The sequence below is a fragment of the Ovis aries genome, chromosome 20 (genome assembly GCF_016772045.2).
Source record: "Ovis aries strain OAR_USU_Benz2616 breed Rambouillet chromosome 20, ARS-UI_Ramb_v3.0, whole genome shotgun sequence".
Classification (NCBI taxonomy): domain Eukaryota; kingdom Metazoa; phylum Chordata; class Mammalia; order Artiodactyla; family Bovidae; genus Ovis; species Ovis aries.
Window position 1 is genome coordinate 10,436,907 of NC_056073.1, and position 23,301 is coordinate 10,460,207.

The 23,301-nt window shown below is 42.3% G+C and overlaps 1 protein-coding gene and 1 non-coding gene across 2 annotated transcripts; one reads left to right on the plus strand and one right to left on the minus strand.

Annotated features, from left to right (window-relative positions):
* Positions 1-3,980: 3,980 nt before the first annotated feature.
* PXT1 (peroxisomal testis enriched protein 1) lies at positions 3,981-22,965 on the minus strand. The gene is made up of 3 exons (XM_012100563.4): positions 22,794-22,965; positions 10,988-11,118; positions 3,981-4,731 (listed from the first exon to the last, which is right to left on the minus strand). The coding sequence occupies exons 1-3, from the start codon at positions 22,963-22,965 to the stop codon at positions 4,627-4,629; spliced, it is 408 nt and encodes a 135-aa protein (XP_011955953.3). The 3' UTR covers positions 3,981-4,626.
* LOC114109779 (U6 spliceosomal RNA) lies at positions 14,120-14,226 on the plus strand. The gene has a single exon (XR_003586354.1). It is a non-coding gene; the product is annotated as a U6 spliceosomal RNA (small nuclear RNA).
* Positions 22,966-23,301: the final 336 nt, after the last annotated feature.

The following is a 23,301-nucleotide window of genomic DNA, read 5'->3' on the forward strand; positions in this document are numbered from 1 at the left end:
AGTCGTGTTTGACTCTCGCCACCCCACGGACTGTAGCCCGCCAGGCTCCTCTGTCCATGGGATTTCCCAGGCAAGCACACTGGAGTGGGTTGCCGTTTCCTTCTCCAGGTGATCTTCCTGACCCAGGGAGCAAACGCACATCTCCTGCATCGGCAGGCAGATTCTTCACCACTGAGCCGCCAGGAAGCCCCTATTCAACAAATAGACCTACCTATATACAGAAGGTACATGGTTATTTATTTCAGCATGGCTTACAGTACCGAGTGATTAGAAACAACTTAGGCATCCATAAAGAGAGGGCTGATGAAATAAATGACGCTGCATCCATTTATTTAACAACCCTGTGCATCGTCTGACAGGTTCTCTGTGGACTGTGGCCAGCTCTCCTAGAGGCAGTACAGCAGAGTGGTTAAGTCCCTAGACTCTGAGGATAACTGCTGGCTTGGAAACCCACCTATGTCACTTACTGGCTATGTGCCCTTGAGGAACTTAGTTACCTTCTGTACTGCCTCTCTCTACAAAATACTGCCTTAGTTTCCTAGAATCCCAGGGACGGGGGAGCCTGGCGGGCTGCCGTCTATGGGGTCGCACAGAGTCGGACACGACTGAAGCAACTTAGCAGCAGCAGCAGCAGCAGTGTGTCCCTTACATATGAACTTTCAAAGATGCAAATGTGCATCTTATTCCAGCAAGGAACTGGAACTTGTGCCATCAGCCTCAGGTGTGAGTGAAACTGCAGCTTGCTGTCCATCTCTTATGGCTGACGATCCTTCAGCTCTACCATCTACCACATTCCCTCCTTCCTCCAGTCAGTAACTCTTGTTGCCTAGTCCCTCAATGACAGCCCCTGTATGCTACCTGTTGTACTGTACTATTGGACTTTTTAAAAAATATATTTATTTATTTGGCTGTGCTGTGTCTTAGTTGAAGCACACAGGGTCTTTAATTGCAGCGTATGAGATCTTTTTAGTTGGTGGCATACGGGATCTAGCTGTTCCCTGACCAGGGATTGAACCTTCCTCATCAGGGAAGTCCCCATACTTTTCAAAGTACTGTTTTGTAAGATTTTAAATGTTTTATTGTTGTGTTTGTTTTTATGCATTATTTGTGTGAAAAATATTATAAACCTATTACAGTACTATATAACCAATCATATGGCCGAAAGCAAAAAAGAACTTAAGAGCATCTTGATGAAAGTGAACGAGTTGGCTTAAAACTCAGCATTCAAAAAACTAAGGTCATGGCATCCAGTCCCATCACTTCATGGCAAATAGATGGGGAAACAGTGCAAACAGTGAGAGACTTTATTTTGGGGGGTTCCAAAATCACTGAAGATGGTGACTGCAGCCATGAAATTAAAAGACCCTTGCTCCTTGGAAGAAAAGCTATAACCAACCTAGACAGCGTATTAAAAGCAGAGACATTACTTTGCTGACAAAGGTCCATCCAGTCAAAGCTATAATTTTTCCAGTAGTCATGTATGGATGTGAGAGTTGGACTATAAAGAAAGCTAAGTGCCAAAGAATTGATGCTTTTGAACTGTGGTGTTGCAGAAGACTCTTGGGAGTCCCTTGGATTGCAAGGAGATCCAACTGGTCAGTTCTAAAGGAAAAGTGAAAGTCGCTCAGTTGTGTCCAACTCTTTGCGACCCCATGGACTATACAGTTTGAGGAATTCTCCAGGCCAGAATACTGGAGTGGGTAGCCTTTCCCTTCTCTATGGGATCTTCGTAACCCAGGGATCAAACCCAGGTCTCCTGCATTGCAGGTGAATTCTTTATGAGCTGAGCCACAAGGGAAGCAGCCCTGAATATTCATTAGAAGAACTGATGCTGAAGCGGAAGCTCCAGTACTTTGGCCACCTGATACGAAGAGCTGACTCATTGGAAAAGACTCTGACTCAGGGAACGATTGAAGGCCCAGGAGAAGGGGATGGCAGAGGATGAGATGGTTGGATGGCATCACCGACTCGATGGACATGAGTTTGAGCAAGCTCAGGGAATTGGTGATGGACAGGGAAGCCTGGTGTGCTGCAGTCCATGGGGTCACAAAGAATCCGACACAACTGAGTGGCTGAACTGAACTGATGGCCAATCATGTTAGTTGAGTACCTAGGCTAACTTTTTTGGACTATGACCAAATTGGACTTAGGAACACACTCTCCAAGTGGAACTCATTTGGATGTAGGGGACTTACCATAGAGCTAATAATAATGATACCTATCTCCTAATGTTCTTTATTTGGGGGGCTCCAAAATCACTGCAGATGGTGATTGCAGCCATGAAATTAAAAGACACTTTACTCCTTGGAAGGAAAGTTATGACCAATCTAGATAGTATATTCAAAAGCAGAGACGTTACTTTGCCAACAAAGGTCTGTCTAGTCAAGGATATAGTTTTTCCAGTGGTCATGTATAGATGCAAGAGTTGGACTGTGAAGAAAGCTGAGCACCGAAGAATTGATGCTTTTGAACTGCGGTGTTGGAGAAGACTCTTGAGAGTCCTTGGACTGCAAGGAGATCCAACCAGTCCATTCTAAAGGAGATCAGCCCTGGGTGTTCTTTTGGAAGGAATGATGCTAAAGCTGAAACTCCAGTACTTTGGCCACCTCATGAGAAGAGTTGACTCATTGGAAAAGACTCTGATGCTGGGAGGGATTGGGGGCAGGAGGAGAAGGGGATGACAGAGGATGAGATGGCTGGATGGCATCACCGACTGGATGGACATGAGTTTGAGTGAACTCCAGGAGTTGGTGATGGACAGGGAGGCCTGATGTGCTGCAATTCATGGGGTCACAAAGAGTCGGACACGACTGATTGACTAAACTGAACTGAATGTTCTTATGAAGAGTAAATAAGTTAACATTTGTAAGACAAGTAGTACCTGACCACCATGCTATCTATCAAGGTACAGAACAGGATCTGTTAATTAAGTGAAGTCGCTCAGTCATGTCCAACTCTTTGCAACCCCAAGGACTATAGTCTGCCAGGCTCCTCCATCCATGGGATTTCCCAGGCAAGAATACTGGAGTGGGTTGCCATTTTCTTCTCCAGGGAATCTTCTTGACCCAGGGATGAAACCCAGGTCTCCCACAGTGCAGGCAGACTCTTTACCATCTAAGCCACTAGGGAATTACATGCTACCTTTTGTGTGTGAATATATATTGTTGTTGTTCAGTCGCTTAGTCATGTCCAACTCTTTGAGACCCCATGGCCTACAGCACTCCAGGCTTTCCTGTCCAGAGTTTGCTCAAACTCATGTCCATTGAGTCAATGATGCCATCCAGCCACCTCATCCTCTGTCATCCCCTTTTCATGCCCTCAATGTTTCCCAAATCAGGGTCTTTTCCAATGAGTTATCTCTTCTCATCAGGTGGCCAAAGTATTAGAGTTTCAGCATCAGTCTTTCCAATGAATATTCAGGGTTGATTTCCTTTGGATTGACTGGTTTGATCTCCTTGTTGTCCAAGGGACTCTCAAGAGTCTTTTGCAACACCACAGTTCGAAAAGCATCAGTTCTTCAGTGTTCAGGCTACTTTATGGTCCAACTCTCACATCTGTACATGACTACTGGAAAAAACCATAGCTTTGACTGTACGGACCTAGGTTTGTTATAGCTTTTCTTCCAGGCAGGTATTTGTATAAAGAAACTCTGGAAGGGTATGTAATGAACTTATAACTAGAATTCAGGAAAGCAATAAGAGCAAGTGTTTTCATTGTAAATGTTCTTATATGGTTTTGATTTTTTAAACATATAAGTGAATAAATACATACTCAAAAGAGTTAAAAAATAACAAAGATATTTTAGGGAAGCCAAAACATAGGTGATGATGGGCATTGCCTGAAACAGACTTAAAAAGATGGGAATATTTCCCTTTGGAAGGACAAAGATGACACCATGTATGATCAAACTACAAAATTATGAACTTTTATGAGCGGGAACAAAGGGAATCCCTCCTTCACAAAAGAAATATGCACAGGTGTTTCATGCTCAATAAAATAACCATATTTATTTCATTTTTTAATTATTAACTTTCTAAAATAACACTTTTCCTACAAAGAACTCAGAACTTGCAGTTTATAACAACAAACTTTCTTAATACTCGTCATATTTCTCAGAGGGCAGAGGGAGGGAATATGAGGTAGACAGAACGGTAAAAAAAAAAAAGGAGGGGTCGCTACAGATCTGGACACAGGCAACAAGAATGAGGCCAACAGGTCACTGGAGGGCCTGCTACCCAGGGAGGCCCAGGAGAAAGCACCCATTTCTGTGACCTCTGGTTTGGGATTGAGGTTCAGTGGCACTCATGGGAGGTTCCCGTACAAGGCTTCCTTATACAGAGCACTGGGGCTATCCTCAGTGCTGGTGTCTCCTAAGCAGTAAGGCCTCCTGGGTTCCTAGGTTCCTTGGGCTCCACCATGAGACCATCACAGACGTCTCATCACTGGTTGACCAATAAACAGACAAATGGCCAGCGGGTCCGCAGTTCTTCAACAAACCAGACAAAAGCAGCAATGATGGGTGACAAGGAGAGGAGGAGGAGAAGGGTCTTCTTTGCATCTGCCCCAGTGGGATTCCTGTTTTCTCAGAGGGTAGAAGGAAGGCAGAGCCTGCCGCTTACGTTCCTTCTACATCAAATGGTTGTTCCAGAGAAAGCGCAGCAACATGTGAACTCCTCCAAAGAAAACGAAGACATAGTGAGCCAGGACAGCTCTGCCTTCTTGCTGAAAGTTCTGTTTAAAAAGAGAGCAAGAGAGGGAGGGTGAGTTTTCTTAAAAGGCGATAAAATAATCCAAAGTTAGAAGTTCAGTATTAATATTAATTCAGTCAGTGCCACAAACTCGCTTCTCGTGCTGCTCCGTGACGTGTCTGCGTGGAAGAATATCTTGGTCTGTTCGTGATGTCCGTACCATCCACACAACCTGGGGAGGTTTTCCTTTGGACATCTTTTCCCATCTTCACCATCAGCAAATTGGGCACTCTTTTCCAGGTTGATTAACCTCCTTCTCTGGCATCCCAGAGCACTTTCTTAGTCCTCCCAAAGAACCAAGGGAGTCTGCTTTGGGGTTGAAGAATGGACTTTAGATGCTGAAGAGGGGGTGAGTGTGAGCATGGTTGGAAACAAAGCCCTCAGCAGGTTTCTGGTGCATGCTCAGACGCTTCAATTGTGTCTGACTCTTTCAGCCCCATGGACTGTAGCCCACCAGCTCCTCTGTGCATAGGATTTTCCTCACAAGAATACTGGAGTGGGTTGCCATATCCTCTCCTCCAGGGGATCTTCCTGACCTAGGGATCAAACCTGCACCTCCTGCATTTCTTACATTGCAGGCAGATTCTTTACCGCTGAGCCACTGGGGAAGCCCATAAGTAAATGCCACTGTAACTGGAAACCACGAAAGAACTTGTTTTTCCCTTTTATAATTGATATCAATTTAAAAAATTGAGCGACTTTGACAGTGGTCCAGTGGTTCAGTGATTAAGACTCTGCGCTTCCACTGCAGGGGGCACAGGTTCAGTCCCTACTCAGGGAACTAAGATCCCACATGCCATATGGCATGGTCAAAAATTAAAATTAAAAAATTTTTAATTTAAAAAAAATTGAATTTCCTTCCAGCAAAGCAGACAAGAAAATGTATAGAGCACTGAGTCAGATGCTCATATATTTAAATTCCAGTTTTGCCACTTAGTTGCTGAGTAACCTTGGATAGGTTATCTAATCTTGCTGAACCTCAAATGCTTCTCCTGATATACTGAGTCACTAATTCATAGAGTTATTTGGAAAATTAAATGAAACAAATAAGAGTATCTCAGAGTACCTGAAAGAAAATGTTTAGTAAATGTTCATTTCCCATCTGTCCTTCTAACAGACTTAAGAAATTTCTTATACATTACTGTTAGGGTCCCAGAGAGGACAGATGACACACTAAAATTAGGATAATACAGTGTCGGATGAAGACACTTTACAAAAGTGGGGGGAAGAGGCATAACAGTGGCATAACAGCAGAGTTATTGCCACTCCTAGGCCTATAGGGTGGACAAGGCAATGGCACCCCACTCCAGTGCTCTTGCCTGGAAAATCCCATGGACGGAGGAGCCTGGTAGGCTGCAGTCCATGGGGTCACTAAGAGTCGGACACGACTGAGCGACTTCCCTTTCACTTTTCACTTTCATGCATTGGAGAAGGAAATAGCAACCCACTCCAGTGTTCTTGCCTTGAGAATCCCAAGGACAGCGGAGCCTGGTGGGCTGCCGTCTATGGGGTCGCACAGAGTCAGGCATGACTGAAGCGACTTAGCAGCAGCAACAGCAAGCCTATAGGGACAGGGAGGAGGCAGCTTCTAGGACCCAGGATAGAGTCTATGGAGAAAAATTTCAAAGCCATATTTAAGATCCTAAAAACATAGAAAGACTGTTTTAAAACATACTGTATAGCTAGGAAAATTACATGCCCCAGATTAAAAAAAAAACAGGTCCTTGAACCAAAACCCCTCAAAACTAGATGGCAAAATAGGTTGAGAATCAAGGCCTATTTGAAAACAAACAAACACTTGCTTAAGTGAAAAGAATAAGAAGTCAAGCTATGTGATAGCTTGAGGACAATCAATTCAGCAGATAAAAATGCACCTTGGTGAGCTCCTTGCCAGGGAGTTCCAAGAGCAAGAATCAAAGTTTCTTTAAATACATCAAAAGCAGGAAGGCATCTGGAGAATCAATGAGACCACTTGATTAAACAAAGTATAAAATGTGAATAAATGATTGCATATGAAAGAAATATACCATACCAGATTCAATATTTTGTTAAAGTTACTTGAGTTAAGCCTGGAAGCAGCAGAGTAAAGCCTTTTAGCATTTTAGAGTCAAACTGAGGAGGAATTTTTAAAATTATTTTAAAAATATTCTGTGGTCTATTTGCAGTGCTCTAAAAGACAATTTTGCAATACAAGAAAGATTACTTTAAAAGTCTAGGCCAAAGCCAGCTTTGTAAAACATTGCAAGGAAAACTAGGGCAGGTATAAGTATAGACACAGATCAATGGAATAGAATTGAGAGTCCAGAAATAAACCCCCAATTTATAGTCAGTTGATTTTCGACAAGGGTGCCAAGGCAATTCAGCAGGAAAAGAGTACTTTTTTCAACAGATGTCCTATGGCAACTTAATACCCATATGCAAAAGAATGAAGATGAACTTATAACTCATACCATATATAAAAATCAGCTCCAAATGAGTCAAAGACCTAAGTTTAAGAGCTAAAAGTCTAAAGCTCTTGAAAGAAAACATAGGCATAAAGCTTCGTGATGATTTCTTAGATATGACCCCAAAGCACTAGCAACCAAAGGAAAATAGGTAAGCTGAAATTCATCAAATTTAAAACTTTTGCACTTCAAAGAACACTGTCAAGATGAAAGGCAACCTTCAGAATGGGAGAAAATATTTGCAAATAACATATCTGATAAGGGACTTATATTCAGCATATATAAAGAACTGTGCTGCTGTGCTGTGCTGAGTCGCTTCAGTCATGTGTGCCTCTGTGACCCTATGGGCCGTAGGCCTCCAGGCCCCTCTGTCCATGGGATTCTCAGCAAGAATACTGGAGTTGCCATGCCCTCCTCCAGGGGATCTTCCTGACCCAGGGATCAAACCCACGTCTCTGACATCTCCTGCATTGGCAAGCGGGTTCTTTACCATTAGCGCCACTTGGCAGGCCCATATAAAGAGCTCCTACAACTCAATAATTAAGAGACAACCCAATTTTAAAATGAAAAATCTGAATAGACATTTCTCCAGAGATTTATACAAATAACCAATAAGCACCTGAAAAGATGCACAACATTAACTATCAGGGAAGTGCAAATCAAACCCACAGTATGATTCTACTTCACACCCGAGAGGCTGGCTATAATCAAAGAGATAGTTAACTAATTTTGACAAGAATGTGGAAAAACAGGATCCCTCATACCTTGCTGGTAGGCCACGATGTAAAATAGTACAGCCACTTTGGAAAACAGTCTGGAAGTTTCTCAAATAGTTAAAGTTGTCATATGACTCAGCAATTCCACTCCTATGTATGTTCTCAAAAAAACTGAAAACACTCATCTACACAAAAACTTCCACACAGATGTCCATAGCATCATTATTTATAATAGTCAAAAAGTGGAAACAACCCAAACGTTCAACAACTGATGAATAAACAAAGTGATGTGTATACATACACTGGAATATTATTCATCAATAAAATGAAGCATTGATTCATGGTACAACATGGATGAACCTTGAAAAAAACACTGTGTTAAGTGAGAAGGGGATGACAAAGGATGAGATGGTTGGATGGCATCACTGACTCAATGGACGTGAGTTTGAGCAAGCTCCGGGAGTTGGTGGCCTGGCCTGCTGCAGTCCATGGGGTCGCAAAGAGTCAGACACGACTGAGCGACTGAACTGAACTGACGTGAAAGAAGTCAGACATAAGGACCACATATTATGTTAGTCCCCTTATATGAAATTTCAGTATAGGCAAATCCAGAGAAACAGAACATAGATTGGTGGGGCTGGAAGGAAAACGGGAGGAGATAAGAAGGGACTACTATTGGGTTTGCAGTATCTTCCTGGGGTGATGAAACTGTTCTAAAATTGATTGTGATGATGGCTATACAACTCTATGAATAAACATAAAGCCACTATTATACTGTTTAAATGGATGAATTGTATGATGTGAATTTTCTCAATAAAGTTTTTTTAAAGAAAGAAATGTTAATTTATTAAGCTGCAGAGGTAAATTTAACACATAATTAAATTATAGCTTAAAAGGTAAGGGGAAAAAATCATTACCAAAAAAAAAAAAAAGGTAAGGGAAAGGAAGAAAAGGAAAATGGAAGCGGAGGTGACATGGATAAGTAGCTTCCTGATTGGGTTGAGATAAATGTAGCAAATAGGTGGTTGTGATTTTTCCTACTCTGCTCTCTCCAGAGAAAAAATTAGAAGGAAGCAGGAGTATTCAGAGTGCTAGCTGATAAAGAAACAGAAAAGCTGAACTAAGGACTTGCCCGTAATTCATAAAGCACAGTCATCAGTGAAAACCGCAGAAGAAAGTGGAGCATCGGAGGAAGGTGGAGAGTACCATGGATGCTCTGTAATAAATGATACATGGCCAAGAAGCGTTCAACTCAAATAAGGCCAGAAACAAATTAAGTTGTTGGCTTTGATAACATATACTGATTATTTTCCATCTAATTATCTCACTCAGTGTTCAGAACAGTCTACTGGCTTCATTCTAAATATAAATCAGAACATGGCACTCTTTTACTCTCCCTCTCCAGAAGCTTCTCTTATAAACACTTAGGGTAAAACCCAAAAACCTTTAACCACCACTCCTAAGACAGAGGTCAGCCCCTGGACCTCAACACCCACCCTGCTCAGCCATTCTGGCCTCCTTGCTGCTCCTTACGCCTGTTTCTATGCCAACGGCTTGGCACTCCCAGTTCCCTCTGCCTGGAACACTGTCTCCCCAGGTATTTCCCTGGCTCACTTCCAGTTTCTGCTCAAATATCACTGCCTCAGAGAAGCCTTTCCTGATGGCCCATTCAGAGTCATCTCCATCACTCAGTACCCCCAGCAGTCGGCATCTACTTCACCGTTTGTCCCTCTCCTACATTATGAGTCCTATGAGAGTAGGCTCATCTTCCATCCTGCTCTCTGCCTGGAACTGAGTCTGGCATATAGGAAGCACTCAATAAATACTTGAGTGAACTTGGTCTGTCAATACCTGGGACTGAGTCTGGCGCATAGTAGGCACTCAATAAATATGTGCATAATTGGTCTATCGGTATTTTACGTGATTGTTTCCTTCTTACTTTTAGTAACGTTACTGTTGGGACCTTCTGTTCTTGTTTTGTCTCCAGGAATGTTTTGTTTGAGGGGATGGCTGAGTCTGCCACATTTGAACCAGAGCACAAACAGGGGCCTGGCACTCCCTGAAGTCAGCATGATGGCAGCAGCAGGGACAAACAAGAAATCGCCGCAGGTGCTGGTCCTGTGATGAATTTAAGGGCAAGAAGTTGGGCTCTAAGGGTCAGCCACCTGTCCTAGCACAGAGCCCCACATGGTTATTCTCTTTCTGCTGCCAGTTACAGGTTGTTCTGGAGGAAAACTAAGTTGGCTGTGGATTTCATCACGCCTAAGATTTGGGCTTCCCTGGTGATTCAGCTGGTAAAGAATCTTCCTGCAATGCAGGAGACCAGGGTTGATCCCTGGGTCAGGAAGATCCCCTCGAGAAGGGAACAGCTACCCACTCCAGTATTCTTACCTGGAGAATTCCATGGACAGAGGAACCTGGCTGGCTACAGTCCATGGGATCACAAAGAGTCAGACATGACTGAGCAACTAACACTTTCACAGAATTTAAAACAGTAATCTTTCTGTTTTCCCTTATTATTTCTTATAATAATCAGGAGAAACAAAGAAATCAAGGAGAGCTGGGCTTAGAGCATAACCTGGGTTGGTTCAAGGAGGATAACCACAATCTAAGTCAAAGGTTCTCCTCCATGATGGAGCATTACATTCACCTGGACTCATCTCTCAAGGTGGAGCCCAGCATCTGTAGTTCTTAAAACTCCACAGGTGATTCTCACATGCCTCCTAGTTTGAGAGTGTGAAGCAAAGTTTCTCACATTTATAACTCAGATCCCCGAGGGTGTGTGCAAAATGGTAAATTCTGATGCCAGAGCTGTGGGCTGGGGTTCAAGATTTGGCACATCCGGTCAGCTGCCAAATAATGCTGATGCCGCTGGTCCGTGGACCAGTTTTTTGCGAGGCAAATGTGAGATCAAATACTGGCATTGGCTCAGGTTCTCAATTTTCAGATCTAATGCTTGGTAATCTGGACATTATTAATCCACGTGTTCTGCTAATTCCTGGGCACTCCAGCTTCTTGGCAGCCATTGTTCTGTTTGCTCTTTCCAGCTAGGTCCTTGCTGGAGAAATTTAAGTCTCACCTCTTGCACCATTCTCTGCTCAATGCTGTCCCCAATGTTTCTCAGCTGCACGGCCAACTTGTGAATTGTTTCCTCCTGGTGATGGTTCTGGCCAATACTATCCTCCTTGGGCTGAGAAGGTGGATTGTGACCTAATTGATAGAAAAAAGTTCAAAGAGATAACTGCATTAACTATCACTCACCATGTCACTTAAAACTGTCTTAGACAATGAGAGGAATGAAATCCCATCATCATAGTGATTATTGAAAGCAAAGCCTTGCAATGGAATAAATAGCTCTGTCCAGTAGAAATATAATTCAAGCTATATATAAATTTTAATTTTTCTAGTGGTAAAATTAGGTAAAAAATAATTTTAGTAATATATTTTACTTAGACAGTATATCCAAAGCTCAGTTCAGTTCAGTCATTCAGTCGCATCCAACTCTGCGATCCCATGAACCGCAGCTCGCCAGGCCTCCCTGTCCATCACCAACTCCTGGAGTTTACCCAAACTCATGTCCATTGAGTCGGTGATGCCATCCAGCCATCTCATCCTCTGTCGTCCCCTTCTCTTCCTGCCCCCAATCCCTCCCAGCATCAGGGTCTTTTCAAATGAGTCAGCTCTTCGTATCAGGTGGCCAAAGTATTGGAGATGCAGCTTCAAAATCAGTCCTACCAGTAAACACCCAGGTCTGATCTCCTTTAGGATGGACTGGTTGGATCTCCTTGCAGTCCAAGGGACTCTCAAGAGTCTTCTCCAACACCACAGTTCAAAAGCGTCAATTCTTTGGCATTCAGCTTTCTTTATACACTCTCACATCCAAAGTATTATACATATAATCAATATAAAATTATTAGTGATATGTTTTGCACTTTTTAATTTAAGCTTTCAAAATCCAGTGTTTATTTTATACTTGCAACACATCTCAATCCAGATATTAACTAATTTCATTGGAAAACCTTGTATTTTATTTCATGAAGTGTTGATTTGTATTTAGATTTAATGAAGTTTACAATTAAAAAGTAAATTCATATATCCAAGTTGTTCCACACATACCTAAAACTTGTCCAACAACTAAATCAAGTATCAGTTTTTTAAACTTAATTAAAATTTTAAAAAACTTAAAATTCAGTTCCTCAATTGCACTGGCCACATTTCAAGTGCTCTATTATATTCCAATACTGAATTTTTAATATCCAAAAGGAAAAATTATCTCACTTTATGTTGAAAATTGTGTGGAGATATATATATCCACATAAAATTCTGAAAATAAAACTGTCATCTAAATGACCTACTGGGGAATTTGGAAAAATCTCATTGTTAATCTTTTCAAAAGAATAATTCCTTCTTAAAGCAAATAACAAGCCTCAGTGTATTGGGACTTTAAAAAATGTTCTATCAACATACAAAAGGTTCTTTCTGTTGCACTTAGGAAAACTTTCAAGCAAATATGACTTTAAGGTTTTGTAAGTGCTTTTCCACTGCCAGCTATGACGTGAATATTTTATTGTCTCAGATGATGGTCATCTTTTTATAATCTTGATTTTATTTAATAAAAAAGAGAGATCTAGGGCCTTCTGGTTTAAGACTGAGTACAAGCATTGACCTTTCCATTTCTCCTAGTCCCTCCCAAGACCCCACCAAAATGAAAGTATAAAAAAGAGTAAAGCTTCAACAGTGAAAAGAATGGGAAGCAAAGTCAACAGCAGATGAGAGATCTATATGTGTTTCTAGAAGGCAGAAAGAAGAAAAGACAAGATATAGAGGAGTGAGCCAGAAAGAGAAAGTGCCAAGAACCCAGGATAGGAAGCCCCTTCACTCACTAGGACGTGGAAGCTGGGAAAGGGAAGCCTGCCACTGGCTGATGAGGATCTACTGTCCCGCTTGGTGCCCTTGGCAACCCTAGCCCACTGGACCCATCAGATTTCAGGTGGAAAATCCAGACCACTCTTCTCCAACAGGAGAACGAATCTTGTGGAGAAAGCTAAAACTTCTTTATGAATGTTGGTGCCTTGTTCCGGCATTTGAGGGATCTGGAGCCAGAAAGTCAGCTCCCCTAACTCATCACCCTAAAACTCCCCCAGTTCAGACCCCCTATTTGAGTCCCCATTCAGTGAGGAGCCCTGGGAAGCAGTAAGGCATAGTGGTAAGATTCTGAAGCCAAATCATTTGGGTTCTAATGTAAAATCTATAGATAAAACTATAACCTGGGAAAGTTATTTAATCTCTCTATGCCTTTGTTTCCTCAACTGTAAAATGGGAATGGTACTATCTTATTTTATCAATTCTAAGATTTTATAATGCCTCCAAGAATATGTTTTATAGTCTATGGCATGTCATATTCCAACAGCATTGTTTATTTCCTTAGTAGGAAACAAAATTATAGTACATTTTACAATTGATGGAATTAAACTTAATCAGCAGAGAAGGAAATGGCAACCCACTCCAGCATTCCTGCCTGGAGAATTCCATGGACAGAGGAGCATGGTGGGATACAGTCCATGGGGTCACAGAGTCAGATACGACTGAGCACACAGCACAAACTTAATAAGATACCATAGTAACTACCTTGTAGAGGGGTTGTTGAAATGATTAAGTGAGTTAATACATTTAACTGTGCAGGACCACACCTGGAACATGGATAAATGCTATATGAGTGAGTTAACTGGTCAGTATTTTTTTTTAAAATAACAGAAGATCACCAGGCAACTGAGAAGAACCATAGTATGAAAGAGAAATACCAGATAAACAAACAAAATAGTGATCCTGAAGAAAACAGATGTAATTCAGGAAACAGAAGAGAATGTTTGCAAGTTCTAATGTATATCTTTAGAGTGATTTAAGAAAATATTACATTTAGCGACTGCCCTGGCGATCCAGTGATTAGGACTCACCTTCCCCAGGGGTTGTGGGTTTGATCCCTGGTCAGGGAGCTAGGATCCCACAGGCCTGTGGCCAAAAAACAAAACATAAAAACAGAAGCAATATCGTAACAAATTCAATAAAGACGTTTAAAAAACGGTCCACATCAAAAACAAAATCTTTATTTAAAAAAAGAAAGAAAATATTACATTTAGGAAACAAAAGAAAATGCTATGAAAAAAGATTAAACCTACAAAAAAATGTTTCAGTTTTTAAAAATATGATTGCTGTGCTCGCTTCGGCAGCACATATACTAAAATTGGAATGATACAGAGAAGATTAGCATGGCCCCTGCGCAAGGATGACACGCAAATTCGTGAAGCGTTCCATATTTTTACACATGAAAAGATGCTCAACATCACTCATTATTAGAGAAATGCAAATCAAACCCACAATGAGGTACCACTTCACACCAGTCAGAATGGCTGCGATCCAAAAATCTGCAAGCAATAAATGCTGGAGAGGGTGTGGAGAAAAGGGAACCCTCCTACACTGTTGGTGGGAATGCAAACTAGTACAGCCACTATGGAGAACAGTGTGGAGATTCCTTAAAAAATTGCAAATAGAACTACCTTATGACCCAGCAATCCCACCGCTGGGCATACACACCGAGGAAACCAGAATTGAAAGAGACACATGTACCCCAATGTTCATTGCAGCACTGTTTATAATAGCCAGGACATGGAAACAACCTAAATGTCCATCAGCAGATGAATGGATAAGAAAGCTGTGGTACATATACACAATGGAGTATTACTCAGCCGTTAAAAAGAATTCATTTGAATCAGTTCTGATGAGATGGATGAAACTGGAGCCGATTATACAGAGTGAAGTAAGCCAGAAAGAAAAACACCAATACAGTATACTAACACATATATATGGAATTTAGGAAGATGGCAAGGACGACCCTGTATGCAAGACAGGAAAAAAGACACAGATGTGTATAACGGACTTTTGGACTCAGAGGGAGAGGGAGAGGGTGGGATGATTTGGGAGAATGGGAATTCTAACATGTATACTATCATGTAAGAATTGAATCGCCAGTCCATGTCTGACGTAGGGTGCAGCATGCTTGGGGCTGGTGCATGGGGATGACCCAGAGAGATGTTGTGGGGAGGGAGGTGGGAGGGGGGGTCATGTTTGGGAACGCATGTAAGAATTAAAGATTTTAAAATTAAAAAAAAAAAAGACACTCCAATAAACATTAACTTCCTGTTTAAAAAAATAAAAATAAAAATATGATTGCTAAAATTAAAAATACAATTGACCATCTGAGAAAACAAAATCACTCAGAAAAAAAAATCAGAATTTTTAAATAGGCGAGGTAAGATAGGTGATATACAGAACCAATCTGGAAAGACCAGCACCAGATTAGTAAGAGTCACAGAAAGAAACAGAGGAGGAAAATTGTTAAACAGCATAAGACAGCTTCCCAGCACAAACTTCAGACTAGAACATCTCACCAAGAAAAAAGCCCCACCAAATTCTCAGGACAACCAAAGGGGAAATAAAATCCTCACCTCTGGACCATACTGACCTTTCAAAAGATGTCATTTTGGCTAAACATGCTAAAGATCTCCAAAGAGAAACATGGGTTAGTTTGATGACTGACTTCCCATCAGTAATGGATTCTAGAATATAGTAGACAATTAATACCCTCAAGAATTTTTTTTTTTTTGGTCATGCCACATGCTTTGCAAGATCTTAGTTCCCCGACCACAGAGGTTGAACCCTGGCCCTTGGCAGTGAAAGCATCAAGTCCTAACCACAACCACCAGGGAATTCCCACCCTCGAGGATTTTATAAAAAATTCTCTTCAACCTAGAAGTTTCTGCCTACCTAATTCTCGGTAATTTGTGAGAGGTGAATAAAGACATCTGCAGACATGCAAGGACTCAGGAAGTTGTCCTCCCATAAACAATTTCTTAGGAAGCCTCTTGAGGAGGTTTTCCAGTGAAACAGAGTATGACTAAATCAACGGGAAAACAAAAATCACCAAAAGGTGGATCCAACGCTGGGAAGGGAAGTCCCAGGATGACAGGCCCAGATAGTGATGAGATTGGAACAAGAGAACAGCTCTAGAAGGGAAGTCCCCAAGGAAAGGGAGATTTGATCGAAATCATAGCACGATTGAAAATTTGGGAAACTTGTAGATATCATAACTACAAATCGTGTCAGCAGCGGAGGAGAGGCAGTGAGAAAGTCCAGAAAACAAAGGTAATACAGAAAGTTTATGGTGCAAATGAGAAGCCAATTAAGATGTGGCTTAAGTTTAAAGATTTCCTTTAAAGCTTTAAGCTTAATTGATAGCTCAGTTGGTAAAGAATCCACCTGCAATGCAGGAGACCCCAGTTCAATTCCTACTGATAGCTCAGTTGGTAAAGAATCTGCCTGCAATGTAGGAGACTCCAGTTTGATTCCTGGTTCAGGAAGATCCGCCTGGAGAAGGAATAGGGTCACAAAGAGTCGGACTCGACTGAGCAACTTTCACTTCCATGACCCACTACTTGTAGATCTGGATTATGTAAACTGTCAACAATCCATCATTTAATGTACAGCATACTGTCTCAAAACCATACATAACTGTGCTTTGACCTTTAATGGACAGAACAGTTCTCAGAGTTTTCTGAGAGGCTATTCCAGGGTTATAATCTTCAATTTCAGAGAAGGCAATGGCACCCCACTCCAGTACTCTTGCCTGGAAAATCCCATGGACGGATGAGCCTGGTAGGCTGCAGTCCGTGGGGTCGCTAAGAGTCGGACACGACTGAGTGACTTCACTTTCACTTTTCACTTTCATGCATTGGAGAAGGAAATGACAACCCACTCCAGTGTTCTTGCTTGGAGAATCCCAGGGATGGGGGAGCCTGGTGGGCTGCCGTTTATGGGGTCGCATAGAGTTGGACACGACTGAAGCGACTTAGCAGCAGTAGCAGCAGCAATCTTCAATTTGGCTCAAAATAAAATTTCTGTTTCTTTCTTAGACCAACTGATCAACTTTTTTTGTTGGCACTCAGCCTGATTTAAGCAATCACAGCTTTAATCCACTATTTCATTACTTGGAGATGTTTATTCTCAGGAAAATCACTTCAGTACCTACGAACTTGATTGGTGGTAGCGACCACTCCTGAATCCCAGAGCCTTAGGAGAATGTGAAGAGTATTTGCATAGAAATGAATCCCCAGTCTATGTTCGATACAGGATACAGGATGCTTGGGGCTGGTGCACGGGGATGATCCAGAGAGATGATATGGGGTGGGAGGTGGGAGGGGGGGTTCAGGATTGGGAACTCATGTACACCCATGGCGGATTCATGTCAATGTATGGCAAAACCAATACAGTATTGTGAAGTAAAATAAAGTAAAAATAAAAATTTTAATAAATAAATAAATAAAATAAAAATAGAAAAAAAAGAGTATTTGCATAACCTTTTACCTTTGTACATAGCAAGTGGAGAGAAGAAAGGGCAACTGAGTGGGGAGACCTTCCAAATGAGTATCATCAACTTCAAAATGGGTTTAGGACCAGCCCTACCTGTGCCAATCAAAAGCATGATGATTTGCAACTATCATTTTAACTGACTGTCATCTGGGAAGTACAAAATCTAGTATCTTCAGTATGAAGATGGAATACAAGTTGGGTAAGTTCCAGTAATGGACGCTGGGAGAAATGGAGCTATAAGAATGCTAACAAGCCTTGGGTATTTCAGCTGGGTAGACAAAGGGGCAGAGAAGGAAGGACCTAGAGATAGAACACAACAGAAGATTGTGCTCAAAGCAAGAAGTGTGTTTTGTATTCTGGAACTCAGCATAACAACTATTTGTATTTCGTGCATATCTGAACAATTACTGGTGAAACACTTGCAGCGTGGCAAATGCGTGTGTGCTCAGTCATGTCCAACTCTTTTTGACCCCATGGACTGTAACCTGCTGGGCTCCTCTGTCCATGGGATTTTCCAGTTGTGGATACTGGAGTGGGTTGCCATTTCCTCCTCCAGGGGATCTTCCTGACCCAGGGATCAAACCCACATCTCTTGAGTCTCCTACATTGGCAGGTGTGTTCTTTACCACTAGCGCCATCTGAGAAGCCCAAAATAACAGAGATGATACTGCATATGAGATGTGTGTATCAGCATACTTACCTATTGGATACACATTGTCTATGTCAGTAATTATGGGTCACCATTACTCCCTAAGAACTTAGAATTAAAAGAGTATTTTCTGAGAACTTAGAGGCAAGATCAGTGTATGTTTAGTGGAAATGGGTGAGATGAGCAGTCATCGAAGGGGAAAGGCTACTAGCTCTCCCTTGCCCAAGCCATTCCCTCTGCCTGCAACTTGCACCCTCCTTAACCCCCTCAGGTCTCAGTCCAGAGTTACGTCTCCAGGGAAGCCTTCTCTAACCTCCCTCCTAGGCCAAAGCCCCATTATAGCATCTGGACCTCTTAGCACCCTATCATATTACATTTAACATTGGTATATGTGATTGACTGCTGTCTGCCTTCTTTACCTGACCATCTGTGCCAGGAAGGAAGGGGCTGTTGCTGTTTTTGTTTATTATTGTCACCCAAGTATGTATTGCAGTGCCTAAAGTACAGTTGGCCCTAGTATTTTTTAAAATGAATTTAAAAAGTCAATGTGTCCATCTAGAGGAGGAAAGAGAGAGATGGTGAGCCTTAAGAGCACCAAAAAAATAAAAAAGCATAAATGAGCATCCAAGGGACTTTCCTGGTGGTCCAGTGGTTAAGAATCTGTCCGCCAGTGCAGGGGTCCAGGGTTGACCCCTGGTCTGGGAACTAAGATCCGACATGCCATGGAGCAACTAAGCCCATGCACCACAACTACTGAGCCCTTGTGCCCTGGAGCCCATGCTTGGCAACAAGAAGCAGGCACTGCGACCGGAAGCCCATGCACCACAACTAGAGAGTAAAAGATATATATATATAGAAAATGAACACCCGAGTGTTGCCGGAAGGGGGACCCTGGGGGCACCCCTTTCTGCAATACAAGCACTCTCAGAAGCAGAAAAGCTGAAAACTGGACGCTCTTCTGACTTCTACAATTAATATATCCCATTTACACTACCTATATATCTATGAGTGTCTCTGTGTTAGTTGCTCAGTTGTGTCCAACTCTTTGTGACCCCATGGACTTTAGATCACCGGGCTCTTCTGTCCATGGTATTCTCCAGGCAAGAATACTGAAGTGGGTTGCCATTCCCTTCTCTGGAGAATCTTCCTGACCCAGGGGTTGAACCTGGGTCTCTTTCATTGCTGACAGACTCTTTTTCGGCCACACCCCACACCTTGTGAGATCTCAGTTCTCCGACCAGAGATTGAACCCGGGCTTCTTGCATTGGGAAGTGCAGAGTCCTGTTGGATGCCAGGAAATTTTTCTATGTGTGTGTATATATGTCTGCCCTTTCCTATCAATAGAGAAGGAAATGGCAACCCACTCCAGTATTCTTGCCTGGAAAATCCTATGGACAGAGAAACCCGGCCAGCTGTAGTCCACAGGTCACAAAGAGTCGGACATGACTGAGCGCACACACTTTTCCTATCAATACTTTTTACATTTTTAGAAGTGGGCAGGGCCTCTTTCCACTTTTAATCATTTTTGTTTTCCCAAGAGTGTCTAATTTATCTTAAACGATGTATCAGGACGGTTGCTCTGGACTTCTCCAAATCCTATGCACCTCCTCAACTTTTCTAAGTGTCTTTTAGCTGTACATGGGCTTCCCAGGTGGTGCTACTGATAAAGAATCCTGACAATGCAGGAGACCCAAGAGATGCAGGTTCGATCCCTGGGCTGGGAAGATCCCCTAAAGGAAGAAATGGCAACCTACCTATTCCAGTATTATTGCCTGGAAAAACCCCATGGACAGAGGAGCATGGTGGACTATAGTCGGGGTCACAAAGAGTTGGACACGACTGAGCACAGGTGTATGCGTGTGCACACACACACATTCTCCATACAAATACTACGGGTTCCTCCTCCCCCAGCACCAAACAGATATGTTCATATGGCTAGTGTTCAGTTCAGTTGCTCAGTAGTGTCTAGTTCTTTGTGAGCCTATGGACTGCAGCATGGCCAGGCTTCCCTGTCCATCACCAACTCCTGGAGCTTGCCCAAACTCATGTCCATCCAGTCAGTGATGCCATCCAACCATCGCATCCTCTCTCGTCCCCTTCTCCTCCTGCCTTCAATCTTTCCCAGAATCAGGGTGTTTTCCAAGGAGTCAGTTCTTCGCATCAGGTGGCCAAAGTATTGGAGTTGCAGCATCAGTCCTCCCAATGACTATTCAGGACTGATTTCCTTTAGGATTGACTGGTTTGATCTCCTTGCAATCCAAGGGACTCTCAAGAATCTTCTCCAACACCACAGTTCAAAAGCATCAAATCTTCGGTGCTCAGCTTTCTTTATAGTCCAACTCTCACATCCATACCGTAGCTTTGACTAGACAGACTTTTGTCAGCAAAATAACATCTCTGCTTTTTGATATGCTGTCTAGGTTAGTCATAGCTTTTCTTCCAAGGAGCAAGCGTCTTTTACTTTCATAGCTGCAGTCACCATACGCAGTGATTTTGGAGCCCAAGAAAATAGTCTGTCACTGTTTCCATTGTTTCCCTATCTATCTGCCATGAAGTAATGGGATCAGATGCCATGATCTTAGTTTTCTGAATGTTGAGTTTTAAGCCAGCTTTTTCACTCTCCTTTTCACTTTCATCAAGAGAATACCCCCAAAGTAACAGATAAGTTTGGGCTTTAACCGGTCACTTTCCAGCCAACAATGGCTTGTGATTTTCATTTTCAGTCTGTATTGCAGCCTGGGACAAAAGCACTAAGAGGAGAAAGGGATCTTCTCAATCAGCTTCCTCATTAAGAGTTCGCTCTATCTAATTTATCTAACCTATCTAATCTATCTTTGTCATCCGTCCATCCATCCAATCAGGTGCCCAGCAGGAGAGCTTCCCAGGGTCCTCCACGGGACCAACCACACCTGGACGACTACGCGTTCAGGGTTCTCCTCAGACGCACTGCCTAGACCCCGTTGTCGGCCGGAAAAACCCTTGGGGCGGGGCTGGCAGTAGAGGTCACGTGAGCGGCTGTGACCAATGGGAAGTGCACACGGCGGGGTGTGCCCAGAGGGGGTCTCCGGCGCCGGGGGCTGGCGCCCCTTGTGCGTTGCTACTACTAAGTCGTGTCAGGGGTGTCCGACTCTGTGCGACCCCACAGACGGCAGCCCACCAGGCTCCCCCGTCCCTGGGATCCTCCAGGCAAGAACACTGGAGTGGGTTGCCATTTCCTTCTCCAGTGCTTGAAAGTGAAAGTGAAATCGCTCAGTCATGTCCGACTCTTCGCGACCCCATGGACTGCAGTCTACCAGGCTCCTCCGTCCATGGGATTTTCCAGGCGAACTTGTTCGCTACCTGCTTCAAATCCGATTGAGGGGGAGGGAGACTAGGTATTCGGGGTATACCACCAGGCCCCTCCAGTGACCCTGGCTTTAGCGTTCTCGACGTCATAACAACTCAGTGTCCCTCACACTGCCCCCTTCAGTCGGCGCGTCCCCATTCCTTCAGCGGTAAAAGAGGAGAAACACGACGCTTCTCGCTGAGCCTGTGAGGGAAGGAAATGGGAGTGGGGGTGGGGCGCGGCTTCTGGCCGCTACCGCCTCTGACTGGGCGGCAACCGACGGCCGAGGCTTGCACTGTCGGCGCACCAGACAAAAATGCCAGACACAAAGATTTTACATACGTAGTAAAATGAGGACTCTATGCAAAAAAAAAAAAAAATATATATATATATATATATATGCAGATTAGGCTGTTGGCTGTCACTGTAACTTAGTAGCATTAGTAATTCTTCACCCTTCTGCTTTTTTTGAGGTGAAACTAATTAGGAAAGGTTTTGGGGTAAATGTGGCAACCGCCCACAGTGCACCTCAGTTTCATAAGGATCGGTGAGGATTAAGTAATACAGTGAGTGTGAAAACATTGGAAAAGTCTTGCAGTAAAAGACAAGTTCTAGAATAGTGCACGGCTTTGTGAATATACTAAAAGCTTCTGAACTGTGTGCTTTAGAAGTGTGAACTTTATGGTACGAGTTACATCTCAACTTAGAAAAGCGAAATGTATGTTCTATAAGGTAATCATAGGTGACACAGTCTCGGGTTTGGAGATATCATTGTTGACACCTGTCCAGATGAAAATTCAAAATTTTGGTCAGTTGAGTTCTTTTTAGAAAATGGATATCATATTTGATGTGGCGGCCAGGGTCTCATTAGGATGCTTGAAATTTCCGCTTTCTTAGGGGCATGTATTTCTTTTAAAGTGGAAAATAGTTTGAGATTAATTTAAATCCTTTCAGGTGTCTAGCATGTTTTTAATCTAAAAGTCTAAAACCACATGCATTTAACTCTAACATTCTTTAATGCTTTTTCAAACACAGCACTTTAATTTTCCAACATTTTGGGACATTTAGGAATCATACATTTTTGAAAAACAAAATTTCAAGTTTATCTTTCCCTCATGTTCTTTCCTATATTGACAATATCAAGAAGGAACCTACACTGAATTTTCCCTACCTCAACAATGCAGACATTTTCAGGTCAAGTTTAAAGGTATATTTTTTTATTAAAAGATGAATTTGATCTATTTTAGTGAATTTGGGATCATCTTAATTAGTTGTCACATCAGTGATTCAGAGCTAAAAGAAACTAGGAGGTTTATACCATGAAGCAAAGTCAGTTTTAGATTTTTACTATGTAAGAACTTCCTTGAATAGATTTACACTACTTCTTAATGTTTAAATACTCCAGTGCCCAATTTTATATCTTCAGTACCAGGAAAAATACAAGCTAAATAGAATATTTAACTTAGTTTAATACAAATAATATCTTACCTGGGTTCCTTGACATGGCTGAAACTGGCTGGGAGCTGACAAGTTGGGTCATGTAAACATTCTGAAAACTGTATTTCACCCACAGTGATTTGCAACAATTTGTTACACTGGGAGAGGGATTCAGAAGTTCTTTAGGTTCATAAACAATGGCATCATGTTTTTTCTTCTTCATGTGTTTTTCCTGTTAAAAATATTTTCAGAGGATTTCTCCCATTTCTCAGTATATATTTGGTATGATAAATGAATACTAATATTTTAACACAAACAGCTTTTATTCCATATATAAAAAGATTTTGCATTTGGAAGGAAGATGGAACAGGGTGATCTGTAAGTTCTTTTTCAACTGAAGTAAACATCTATGTTGTTTGGTCTTTAGATCTGATACATTACCCTGTATCCTCATCTCCCAGCACTTTCTCATCATCTTAATAGTTACATTCCATCCAGGGAACAGTCTTAAATTAGTACACATAGAAGAGAGACAAATTATTAATAGTATAGCCAAAAG